Source organism: Saccopteryx leptura, chromosome 2 (genome assembly GCF_036850995.1).
Source record: "Saccopteryx leptura isolate mSacLep1 chromosome 2, mSacLep1_pri_phased_curated, whole genome shotgun sequence".
Classification (NCBI taxonomy): Eukaryota; Metazoa; Chordata; class Mammalia; order Chiroptera; family Emballonuridae; genus Saccopteryx; species Saccopteryx leptura.
Genome location: NC_089504.1, coordinates 35,882,064 through 35,895,486, shown reverse-complemented (window position 1 = coordinate 35,895,486; position 13,423 = coordinate 35,882,064). Strand labels below are relative to the sequence as shown.

At 42.8% G+C, this 13,423-nt stretch overlaps 1 protein-coding gene and 1 pseudogene across 1 annotated transcript; one reads left to right on the top strand and one right to left on the bottom strand.

The window, feature by feature from the left end:
• Positions 1-1,616: 1,616 nt before the first annotated feature.
• Positions 1,617-7,323, bottom strand: TOMM5 (translocase of outer mitochondrial membrane 5). Its single transcript, XM_066367637.1, has 2 exons — positions 7,128-7,323; positions 1,617-2,150 (listed from the first exon to the last, which is right to left on the bottom strand). Exons 1-2 carry the CDS (start codon positions 7,246-7,248, stop codon positions 2,116-2,118), a joined length of 156 nt encoding a protein of 51 aa, XP_066223734.1. The 5' UTR covers positions 7,249-7,323; the 3' UTR covers positions 1,617-2,115.
• LOC136392956 (peptidyl-prolyl cis-trans isomerase NIMA-interacting 4-like) lies at positions 5,240-5,864 on the top strand (annotated as a pseudogene).
• Positions 7,324-13,423: the final 6,100 nt, after the last annotated feature.

Below are 13,423 nucleotides of genomic sequence, written 5' to 3'. Positions count from 1 at the left end.
GGAATGGATATAAATTACCAACAAGCAACAGCATCACAGGGTTAAAAAATATACATTGCCTGGTAAAAATGATGGATTGAGCACATGTGTCTATTGTCTCCTGAAATTCTACTGAATGACAGCAAAGATTTTTCACTTTTTTAGAAAGATGAGAAGCATCAACTCGTAGTTGCGGCACCTTAGTTGTTCACCGATTGCTTCTCATATGTGCCTTGACGGGGGTAGGGAGGGAGTCCAACTGAGCCAGTGACCCCTTGTTCAAGCAGTGACCCTGGGTTCAAGCCACTGACCTTTGGGCTCAAGCCAGTGACCGTGCAACTCTACATCACTAAGCAGGCTCTCCTTGCCAAACTATGGGCAGGGGTACTGTACTCAGTACAAAGATTCAGCGAACAAATGCCCCCTGAACATAAGATATAGAAAACAAGAGATCCAACACAGAAGAGGAAAAGGAATTCCCAGGGTGAGGGTGAAGAGAGATCGCAGAAGTCATAATCGGGCACAGAAGGCTGTGAGCCTAGACTGGGGTAGGTCAGGAAGCTCCAAGAAAAAGTTATTCAGCACGATGAAACTGCGTATCTAATGAAGCAAGACTGTGAACAATTTATAGTCAAATGACAAGAAGTTTAGTTGAGGCCCTGGCCGGTTAGCTCAGTGGTAGAGCGTCGGCCTGGCGTGCGGGAGTCCCGGGTTCGATTCCCGGCCAGAGCACACAGGAGAAGCGCCCATCTGCTTCTCCACCCCTCCCCCTCTCCTTCCCCTCTGTCTCTCTCTTCCCCTCCCGCAGCCAAAGCTCCATTGGAGCAAAGTTTGCCCGGGCGCTGAGGATGGCTCTGTGGCCTCTGCCTCAGGCGCTAGAATGGCTCTGATTGCAGTAAAGCATCGCCCCCTGGTGGGCATGCTGGGTGGATCCCGGTTGGGCGCATGTGGGAGTCTGACTGCCTCCCCGTTTCCAACTTCAGAAAAATACAAAAAAAAAAAAAAAAAAAAAAGTTTAGTTGATTTAGTGGTAAAGTCATAAAAATCTAAGCCTAGGAAAAATAAAAAGATGTACAGGAAACAAAAACAATGGAACAGCACCCGGAATTCTAATGAAATTAATCTAATGAAAATCACACTAATAAGTACATTGGAAGGAAGAAGAAATGTGAGAAATGAGAAACGTGCGAGTAATGGAGGAAAGATTCCTAAATTCTTGCAGACGGAGAAGTCAGCAGGCAATGTCTAAAACAGAAAAACCATTTGAGTAATAATACAATTATGTTATTTAGAGCTATGAGGTAGATACCAATATAATTAGCTAAAAAGAGGTGAACGTAGTTGTACTGCCTCTGGGAAGAAGATTAAGACTCTCCACTCCCCCAACAAACGTGGAGAACTAGCTGAATAAAAAGGTACTATTTTTTCCTTTGGTGGTATTACATATTTTCAGCATCAAGCAGTAACAATGCCTTTCACAAAGGTTGCTTAACAATAAAACAATGTCATTTCAAGATTAGCAAATTCTCCAGTTCAAAACAAGAGGAGCTCCATTTCATGAGTTGTAATAATCATAATATATAATTTTACCAATGATTGATGTGCAGCAAAAAGCATGTTAAGAAAGAAAATCCCAATTTTTCTTAATTGGTACATTTATTAAAAATACAGACTAATGGTCCTGTGCTTGAATGTTCTTGTGGTTGTGTGCTGGCTTCCATAAAACATAACTACTAATCATAAGGAGCTCTTCGACAAATATACTCCAGACAGAAGTAAAAAGGTCAACAGAAATGACTGACAAGACGGGGCCAGTGCAGACATAGTCCCTTATAGAATTAATACTTGCTAGAAAATTGAATTTGACATTATTTACAATTATATCAACATTCATGGAGGCTGAAATCACAGGCATAAGGGTGTACTATGACCCCAAAATGTCTTTCATACTTCCCAAATAGTTTTCTGTTTTAGCTATGAAGGTCAGTTACCACAACCAAACTTGTTCTGAACAAGTAGAAGTTTTATGTCCATTCAATCAAAGAGTATCCTACATCCTTCTGGGCCTGTTCATTTGCAGAGGAGAAACTGGAACCAAGTTCTTCATATCATGTGTTCCCATGTGATGTCCAATCTTTATATGCTGTCCAATTTCTTTAGGATAAAAGGAGCTGAAAGAAAAATAAACAAACCGAGAATTCATTTTCATTAGCCCACAGTGACATTATGAAATTGTAAGACTGGGGATAAACCTTATACATTTTTTAAAACAACTCTAAGTGATGGCCAAACCTCTGCCTGCATAACCCAGCAAAAGTGATTCACTATCTTTTTTTTATTATTATTCATTTTAGAGAAGAGAGAGAGAGCAGGAAGCATCAATATGTGCCTTGACCAGGCAAGCCCAGGATTTTGAACCGGCAATCTCAGTGTTCCAGGTCGACTCTTGATCCACTGCACCACCACAGGTCAGGCATCACTGTCTTTCAAAGGCAGCCCATTGTCATGCAGCTATGATTATTAAAAAATTCATTCACACACTGTATGAAATCTTTTCTCCAAGTAGTTCTACCTCTTTGGGTTATGAAGATTAAATCCAGGCCCTGGCCAGTTGGCTCAGTGGTAGAGCATCGGCCTGGTGTGCAGGAGTCCCGGGTTCAATTCCCAGCCAGGGCACACAGGAGAAACGCCCATCTGCTTCTCCACCCCTCCCCCTCTCCTTCCTCTCTGTCTCTCTCTTCCCCTCCTGCAGCCAAGGCTCCATTGGAGCAAAGTTGGCCCTGGGCGCTGAGGATGGCTCTGTGGCCTCTGCCTCAGGCGCTAGAATGGCTCTGGTTGCAACAGAGCAACGCCCCAGATGGCAGAGCATCGCCCCCTGGTGGGCGTGCCGGGTGGATCCCGGTCGGGCGCATGCGGGAGTCTGTCTGACTGCCTCCCCGTTTCCAACTTCAGAAAGTAAATAAATTAATTAAAAAAAAAAAAAGATTAAATCCAAACATCTTTTCAAATGATAATCCTTTATCCTTATGAGTTAATTGTCAAAGGCACAAAATTCTAGAAGAAACAAATTGGCATTTTTAACGTTAAAAATGCATTTGAAGCCCTGGCCGGTTGGCTCAGCGGTAGAGCGTCGGCCTAGCGTGCGGAGGACCCGGGTTCGATTCCTGGCCAGGGCACACAGGAGAAGCGCCCATTTGCTTCTCCACCCCTCCGCCGCACTTTCCTCTCTGTCTCTCTCTTCCCCTCCCGCAGCCAAGGCTCCATTGGAGCAAAGATGGCCCGGGCGCTGGGGATGGCTCTGTGGCTTCTGCCCCAGGCGCTAGAGTGGCTCTGGTCGCAATATGGCGACGCCCAGGATGGGCAGAGCATCGCCCCCTGGTGGGCGTGCCGGGTGGATCCCGGTCAGGCGAATGCGGGAGTCTGTCTGACTGTCTCTCCCCGTTTCCAGCTTCAGAAAAATGAAAAAAAAAAAAAAAAAAAAAAAAAATGCATTTGAAAAAAGGCAGAGGGTGGGGACAAAATAATTAACTAGGGAACCAGAAAAGCCAGTCACACATTTTGATTCCCCCACTGATTAGCTATATACCACCTATGCTCTCCAGGTCACATATGGTATAGCTCTACCTCAATTATATAAAGCCTATTAGGATGATGCAGGTAGAAATGTCTAGGAAACTAGTAAGTGTCATAAGGATCTAAAGAAGTGATATTATTGTTTTGTATAAAAGTGCTATGGCCAAAACAAGCACATGGAAAGATGCTCAACATCACTAATCATCAGGGCAATGCAAATTAAAACTACAACGAGATATCACCTCATACCTATAAGATGGCTTACTACCAAAAACCAAACAAACAAAAAAACTGGTGGCAAGGATGTGGAGAAATTGGAACGTCTGTGGTCACTCAAAAAATTACAAAGATATTTGTATGTCGATGAACACAGCAGCATTACTCACTGTAGCTAAAAATGTAGAAGCAATCCAAGTGTCCAAAGATGGATGAATGGCTAAGTAAAATATGCTATACAATGGAATGTCATTCAACCTTAAAAACAAAGGAAATTCTGACATATGCTACAACATGGATAAACCTTAGGATATTGTGCTCTGTGAAATAAGCCAGTTACGAAAAGACAAATACTGTATGATTCCACTTGTAAGAGAGGTACTTAAAGAGTTCTGGAGATGGATACTGCTACTGGGTGAACATTATGAAATGTATTTAACACCAATACACTGTATATTAAAAAACAGTTAATTAGCCCTAGCCGGCTAGCTCAGCAGTAGACCAGCGGCCCAGCGTGTGGAAGTCCTGGTTCAATTCCCGGCCAGGGCACACAGGAGAGGCGCCCATTTGCTTCTCCACCCTTCCTCTTATACTTTCTCTCTCTTCTCTTCTCTTCCCTTCCCGCAGCCAAGCCTCTACTAGAGCAAAGTTGGCCCTGGTGCTGAGGACGGCTCCATGGCCTCTGCCTCAGGCACTAGAATGGCAGCGGAGCAACACCCGAGATGGGCAGAGCATTGCCCCCTGGTGGGCATGCTGGGTGGATCCTGGTCAGGTGCATGCAGGAGTCTGTCTGACTACCTGCTTCTCACTTCAGAAAAAGAAAAAGAAAAAAGATAATAAAATTTATTTTATGTTCATTTTATCATAACTTTAAAAATTGAGGGAAAAAAGAGCTGGGATGAAAAATGTTACCAGAATCTCTTCTCAATACTTATACTAAATTAATAAAACATTTTGTTAATATTAAACTGAAGATACTGAGATCTGTCAGAAATGGACAAAGTCAGCAGCCTGTCCAGCCTTTTCTACCAATATCAAAAGAAAAAAAATCCATCAAAAGAATGGATTAACAAATGTGTTATGTCCATACAGTGGAATATTATTTGGCAACAAATAGGAAGAAAATAACAATACATGGGAGGAAATAACAATACATCCTACAATATGGATGAACCTTGAAAACACTATGCAGTGTGAAGTAGCAGACACTAAAGGTCACACACTGTAGAGTAGTGGTTGCCAAAGGCTGGGGAAGGGGGCATATAGGGAATGACAGCTAAGGAGCATGGAGTTTCTTTTAAAAAGAAGGAAATGTTCTAAAATAGATTGTGGTGATGGCTTCACAACTCTGACTTCACTAAGAAACCACTGAACTGTACACTTTAAAATGGGTTATTGTGTAATACTATACGTGAATTATATCTCGACTTAAAAAGTGTTAACACAAAGAGTTCAAAATCAAGTTCCATAGATGCTGCCCAAAGGAAAAAGTGGTCTGGAAAAGGGGGGAAAGGTAGAGCGCCAGGGCAACCACGGAGAACAGGGTGGGGGGAGCTGCATCTGGGAGTGACAGCTCTGACCAGAAGTCTCAGGGTCCCAAAGGTGGAACCTCTGGCAATGCAGGAGAGGTCAGACATTCTGTGCGAAAAACACGGACAAATCACAGAACCCGTGAGACAGTTAAAAGTCTTGAATGAGATTCAATGAAGTGGCCACACAGAATAGTGAAGATAAAGCCAGGCAAGGGGGCAACAAGGGTTGAAGGACCAGAGGGTCCATGGTGGGACCGTTTCAAGAAGCAGCAGCCTAACCTGCAGTGGACAGAGCGGCAACCTGGAACGCCGAGATCACTGGTTTGAAGCCCCAGGCTTGTCCCATCAAGGCACATATGGGAGGCAACTACCACGAGTTGATGATTCCTGCTCCTCCCTCCTTTCTCTTTCTTTCCCCTCTCTCTCGAATTGATGTTTTTTTAAAGAAAAAAAAGGGCAACATTTGCTCTGCCTATAAGTGGGCTGGACAAGCCTGTGTTTACAGACCCTCCAATTAAGACAAAATTTGGATATCATATTATTATGGTTGAAGGGAGAAAATAAAATTGTATGGAACACTGGGGTAAAAAGGATAATACAGAAAAGTATTCTCCATTTTTTAAGAAACTGACTCATATAAAATACAAAGGTCACTGAGAAGCAACTATACTGCTTACAAAAATTAAGGGATATTCCAAAGTGAATATGAGGCGATAAAATATCCCCTAATTTTTGTGAGCAGTGTATTTTACTGGCAGCTAAGTCAACAAGAAATGGTAAAGTGGAGGAGATAAGCTTGAAGTTTGAAAAAGCTGAAGAAGCAGGATGATTTGGGAGTTTCTGTTCACCCTGGGCTCCCTCTCCTGGAGAAGCAGAGTAATACCAGTGAAAGGGCTCTGAGCTCTGGTCTAGCCCCAACAGGAGCTTCCACGGCATGACCTTGGTATGGTCTTCATTTACTTGAATCGTCTTTGCCTCTCCATTCAGACCTGCCAGCAATATACAACAAGGAGCAATGAAAAGAATACTGAACTGAGAATGAGACCAGGGCAAGTCACTTCTGAAATTCATATTTAAAGCCAGCGACATCATCTCCAGCTCTAATATTCGGTGTGCTTGCAACTCTTTTATCTTGCATAAGTCCCCCCTGAAAGTCGAGTTCACATTAACAAAGGAGATACACAGAATCTTAGGCCCCTCCTCCCTCAAAGGGCTACAGACAAGACCAGGTAATGCAAATAATGCTCCACCAAATGTAAAATCAAATAAACTCTCAGGTAATATCATTAAATCATATAGGTTCAGGTCCTGTTCTTCTCACTCTTTCCCCCAAAAAGTAATTTTTACTTTATCCACTGTACAAATAAACAACTTTTTGCATTACCACGGTCAGAACTGAAATAAGGAATCCCGGCATTGAGTTAAGCGGTCTGGATTCCAGGTCACGATCATTCAATGACTTAATTGCTGAATGACCTTGAGCCTGCCATTGCTCTACTGTCGGTCTCAATTTCTGTCTGCAAGACCAGGGAGTTGCTCTGGGTTATAACCATTGAGGCTCTGATTCCAATTTCTTAAGGCAGGATGAGGCTGGACGCTTTAACCACGCAGTCCCGGTCACCGCGTGCGATTCAGTAGCCCCGACTCTGATCCGCAGCCTCTACGCCGCGCATGCGCCCGCTGTCCTCAACGTGTCTGTCTCTACTCCCTGTGACCGCTCAGCTCAGCTCAGCTCAAGGGCCCCGAAGGCCCTTAGGACCAGCGCTGGGTGGGCGGTGTCGCGAGCTCCCTGCTGGTCTCACGGCTCCAGCCTGAAAAGACACTCACTGACTCGCAGCAGGGCCACATAGATGAGGAAGTTCCGTATGGAGGAGATCACATCCTCGCGCATCTTCCGTTTCATTTCCTCCGGGTCCAGCTTTGGCGCGAGGCCCTCAATACGGAACATCGCGGCACTGTCCCACCGTGTTCCACCTGCCGCACTGCCCTCTTCTCAGCGGCAGCCTCGCGCCCGGAAGTAGGATTAACCCTATTTCCGGTTCCCGTCTGGCAGTTGTGCGCGCGGCAACCGAAGCCTGCGAAGGACAATCCTGGTCTTGACCTAGAGGCGCTCAAGAGAGTTGCCGGAAGGGGGCGACCGCAATCTTAGCAAAGACGGACTCTTCTTCCAAGCTATTTATTTAATAACTTGTCTTTTTTTATTTTTAAAAATGTATTAGATCAATGTGGTTCGCCAAGCTATTCATTTACAAGTATACAACTCAGTTTAACACCATCTACATCCCGCATCAATGTCCGCCACCTCCCAACTAGGTCTCTTTTGCCCCATTCTTCCTTCCTTTGCCTTCCTCCCCCTATCTCTACCCCTCTTTTCCAATGGCTATTGCCACCCGGCTGTCTGTATCTATGTGTTATGTGTATATGTTTTTGGCTAATCCCTTCACCTTCTTTCAACTGGTCTGCTCTTCCCCCTTCCGAGAGTTGCCCACCTGTTCCCTGTGTCCATGCCTGTTTCTATTTTGTCCCTTAGTTTATTGTGTTCATTAGATTTCACTATTATCACTGTAGATCAGGGGTCCCCAAACTTTTTACACAGGGGGCCAGTTTACTGTCCCTCAGACCGTTGGAGGGCCGGACTATAAAAAAAAAACTAGGAACAAATCCCTATGCACACTGCACATATCTTATTTTAAAGTAAAAAAAAAAAAAAAAGGGAACAAATACAATATTTAAAATAAAGAACAAGTAAATTTAAATCAACAAACTGACCAGTATTTCAATGGGAACTATGGGCCTCCTTTTGGCTAATGAGATGGTCAATGTGCTCCTCTCACTGACCACCAATGAAAGAGGTGCCCCTTCCAGAAATGCAGCAGGGGCCGGATAAATGGCCTCAGGGGGCCGCATGCGGCCCGTGGGCCATAGTTTGGGGACCCCTGCTATAGATGGTGGTACTTCTGTAGCCACCCCCTCCAGGAGTAGGCGCACTAGGTTGTGAAGTGCCTTTCCGCCTGGGTGTGTGTGTACATAGGTACCACCATCAACTGAATATTTAGTACAGTTCTACCGTATGAATGAAATGTTATAATCTTCATTTCCTAAGTGAAGAAAATTGAAGCACAGAAATCTTTAAAATAACAATTTGCCCAAATGTGTTTTAAAATATCTCAGGGGGAAAAATGGTTGAGGAGGAGAGATGAAATGATATTAGCAAAATATTGAAAATTGCTTAAGCTGGTGATTAGTGTACACCATTTTAATTATTTTTTTTCTATTTTGAGTGTTTGAAAATTTTCATGTTAAAAATGAATACACAACTAAATGGAACAACTAAGTGGATCAACAGGTTAATGCCTCTTTCTCTCTTTGTCTCTCTCCCCTCTCCCCCTTTCTTCCCTATCAATGGGAATAAAATGTTTTCAAAAGCAAAGATTATGAGGCCTTGGCTGGTTGGCTCAGAAGTAGAGTGTCGGCCCGTCGTGTGGAAGTTCCTGGTTCGATTCCCAGTCACGGCACACAGGAGAAGCGCCCATCTGCATCTCCACCCTTCCACCTCTCCTTTCTCTCTATCTCTCTCTTCCCCTCACACAGCCAAGGCTCCACTGGAGCAAAGTTGACCCGGGGCGCTAAGGATGGCTCCATGGCATCGCCTAAGGCGCTAGAATGCCCACCTCCCCTGCAATGTAGCAACGCCCCAGATGGGCAGAGCATCGTCCCCTGGTGGGCATGCCCGGTGGATCCTGGCCAGGTGCATGCGGGAGTCGTCTGACTGCCTCCTGCTTCTAACTTAAAAAAAAAAAAAAAAGCAAACATGATGAAATTTGCCCAAGATTACACAACTAGTATATGTAGGCAGGGTTTTATACCTAGTTAGGCCTGTGGGACCCCAAAGACAAGAGATTTTTTTTTTAACATTTTCCATATTGTTGCTGTAGCCTCATTTCTGGAGTTATATAGTATATATAAAGCAAGTTCACATCCGTTCATCATTTTACAGCTGAAAAGATGGAGGCTTAGAAACCAAGTACACTGCTTAAAGTCATTCTGCTAGTGATGGGCAGAAGCAGTGTTCATAATTATAATGTCAAGCTGAAATCCCTTTACCCTGTACCCTACTGCTCCTCTGTTAGTCTTTCACAGTTAGTGCCTACCTGGATGGACATCACTGGAGTCAAAAGGTAGGAGTTTAATGCAACGAGACTTCCTGTCACAGAATCACCAGAACAGTGCTGCCCCAAATTATGCATGCCAACTAGCCATACATAATTTTTAGACATGAACCAGATGACTGAATTGCTCACATAATTCAAAACCAGAATAGAATGTTCCTTCTTGATTGCATATTGCATAGCAACAATGGATTTTGGAAAAATTAGGATGGTAATTAACTATGGAAGCAACTGATAACTATTAGAATTGTCACCTACCTTCCTCCTTGACAGAATGTAAGACATTGGGGAAAAGAAAGGAAACACATCTGCGTATTCAGGCTTTAGTAACCTTGCATCTATAATTCATGCAGTAGAATAGCAGAGGCAGCTCTGGAATGGGAGGGGCTGACTCCCAAGGAATAGCCTCTATCCAGCCCTTCATGAGCGTTCATTTCAGAAAGCCTGCACTAATGCTGGAAAGCAGCAAGCAGCAAGGGCGGTGGGAAGAACTGAGACAGGAAAACTGGAAGCATGGACTCTAGATCTGGCATTGCTACTATCTAGCCACGTGATGAGGGACAAGTCTGTTTGACTGCAACTTTGTTACTTTAGTTGTAAAGGAGGGAGACGTAATTAAATGTTCTAAGAGTCCCTTTCAGTTGTAACCATGCATGTATTTTGAATTCTAGGCTGTTCTGGTCTGGACTGTACAGATAATTTAAATTTTATCAAATATTGTCAGAGATCAAAACAGCCGGTATGTGTGTTTTCCATGGTAGAAAGAATGTAACAATAAGGCATAGCTCACCTATCCAAATAATGAGGCAAAATAGATTGGCAAGGAATGAGTTCATGTGATTCTAGTAACTTAGGTCCCTAATATTGACCAAGTGTAGATACATAGTTCTCATGTAGAACTATCAATTTTCTTTACTAAGATGCTTTTAAGTACCTTCCTTGGATTCACTGGGGACCAAAGAGGAGAGAAATTAGCAAAAAATCATGTTTCTTGATGAAAAGAACAGGTTTTTGGCATTTGAATTTTACTCATCCAATGCTAAGCAGCACCTGTTCAGTTGATTGGTGATATGGTGATAAATAGCTGGCCTGTTAAAAGGCAATATTATTCTCAGATAAAGTTCTGGTGCTTGCCTGATTGCCTGTAGAGAGACAGGAAGATAGTGGACGGAAATATAAAGCAGCTGTGTCTTGAGGTGAGAAATTGGATCTACAGTCTAGGAGGGTGAACTGTTCCTGTCTCAGAAATGTTCATCCCAATGAACTCTTGCATAACTCCAGCAATTGTAATAGAGGAAACTCATTAAGGAGGTTAGGCTCCTTTCTTTGTCTTTTTTGGGGGGTGGGTGGAGGGATGCAGATGGTGGTATTGTCCAATTACAGTTCATTTAAGTGAGGTGAATAGAGCATACTTCAGGAAGTTGACACTGGCATGAGCTGTTTCTTGGCTTGAACACTCCTTTTTCCTTCATTGGAATAAAGACGGGTTGAGTCTAATCTTTAAAATCACTTACAGCTCTAAAATGCTGAAATTATACGTTCATCTTTCCAGTTCTCTATAACTCTGTAGTAAAAGCTAAAAACAAAGAATTCCCTGTGATTTCCCATGAAAGGCAAAAATAAAAAGTATGCATGCATAATTTAATATTGATATTTGTATTATTTAGTCTGATCGCAGAAGAGTCATAGCCTGTCTTGTTTTCCATTTTAATCCCAGGGGAGATTTAGGAGCCATTTTCTTTGCCTCAACTTCCCAGACAGTACTGCACATAAACGTTCAATGTGTACAAACTTCCCATAAGAGAATTAGGTATTTTAATTTCCATCACTGGGGAGGAATTTGTATTTGCAAGGTCAGAGATTGACAGATGACTCACGACTGGGGCATAATTCCAACATATAATCACAGAAACCTGTGGTTTCTAATTCATAGGGAGCTATAGACTTTGGGTATTGAACACTTCAACCCCTTTGTTTGACAGATGAGGAAACTGAGGCCCAGAGGGAACCTAATTAGAGATAGAGCTAACTGGCACTAGGGCTCCTAGTTAAGCATTTTTTTCCAATCATACCTTGCGGCTTTCAATACTTATGAATATTCTCATTGATAACCCTCCCCTCAGAGGTGAGGATTGGAAGGATGAGGTGTTGTTCAACCCCCATTTGGGGAGGGACAGGATAGAAGATGGCTGCTATTTGTCAATAGGCTGAGGGCAGCCCTTCATTCCATATTTCCACACCTATCACTAGTTGTTAATCTAGGCTTTGTTATTTTCCAGCTCCACCCTCTCCTTCCTCATTCCTTCAGGAGTTGAAGCCCACTCAGGACCCAAGATGAATGAAACAAATGTCAGGCAAGGAAAGGACACTTAGGCCCTCAATATAATTGCTTTGTGTTAGATGTTAATTGTAATCCTTACCTAGCAGATGGGATAACTTACTTCTAGAAACTATTGCCTAATAAGAGGCGTCTTCAGGAAGAGGAACCTTTTGAACCTTAAAGGATGAGTAGAATTTTAATAACCTTCACCTCACTGGCATTTGCTGTCTATATTACCCTGTTGTCTGTTCTAATTTTTAGGGTTTTGTTTTTTGAATGATTCATGAATGTTGTATTTCTTTCCAAGTAGATTGTAAACACCTCAAGTTCAAGGAACATATATTTTAACACTCCAAACAACTGAGTATGAGTATTCATACATTGTAAAACCTCAGAAAGTACTCCCTGTATGGGTGAATGAATGAATGGATGAATGAATTTCATATCTGCTAAACTTTAGAATTAAAAAGTTGGTAGCTCTGTATATCAGGTTGAATGTAAATTGTTCCCCAAATAAATTTATTCAAATTCTACATATTTTTATACAGGTACTTATTTTTCACTGTTTTTGTACAGCTTATTTTTGTTTGCCTAAATAAAAATCATTTAAGTAATTTTAATGTATCTTAGGTAAAGTTTAAGAATGAACTTTAAAATTTACTTGCTTTATTTATAGCAATATAATTATATGAACCCATATTACACTTTTAATAACTTTTTTTATTGAAATACATGTTTATTTTTATAAAATTTAGAAAATAGAGAATTAAGGAAAAAAAGAAAATCCCTCACCCAGGCCAGATGGCTCAGTAGGTAAGAACATAGTGCGAAAGCACAAAGGTTGCCAGTTTGATCTCGGGTCAGGCCACATACAGGAACAGATTGATGCTTCTCTCTCTCTCTCTCTCAAATCAATAAAATAAACATTAAAAAAAGAAAATCCGGCCCTGGCCGGTTGGCTCAGCGGTAGAGCGTCGGCCTGGCGTGCGGGGGACCCGGGTTCGATTCCCGGCCAGGGCACATAGGAGAAGCGCCCATTTGCTTCTCCACCCCCCCCCCTCCTTCCTCTCTGTCTCTCTCTCTTCCCCTCCTGCAGCCAAGGCTCCATTGGAGCAAAGATTGCCCGGGCGCTGGGGATGGCTCCTTGGCCTCTGCCCCAGGCACTAGAGTGGCTCTGGTCGCGGCAGAGCGACGCCCCGGAGGGGCAGTGCATCGCCCCCTGGTGGGCAGAGCTCGCCCCTGGTGGGCGTGCCGGGTGGATCCCGGTCGGGCGCATGCGGAAGTCTGGCTGGCTGTCTCTCCCCGTTTCCAGCTTCAGAAAGATACAAGAAAAAAAAAAAAAAAGAAAGAAAATCCACAATCTTATAACCACTACTGACATATTAGTGATATTTCTTTCAGCCTTTATTCTTCTACAATATATATATAGTTCTATTTTTCTGTCTATTTATACACACACACAGATGTATGCATATGTATGTATATATCTACATACCTATGTATATATGTATTTTTTTACAAAAATGAATCACATAGTATATATATGCCACTCTACCTTGCATTTTTCATTTATGTTATATTGACTATCTTTCTATATCTTAAAATATTTTTCAGCCTGACCTGTGGTGGCACAG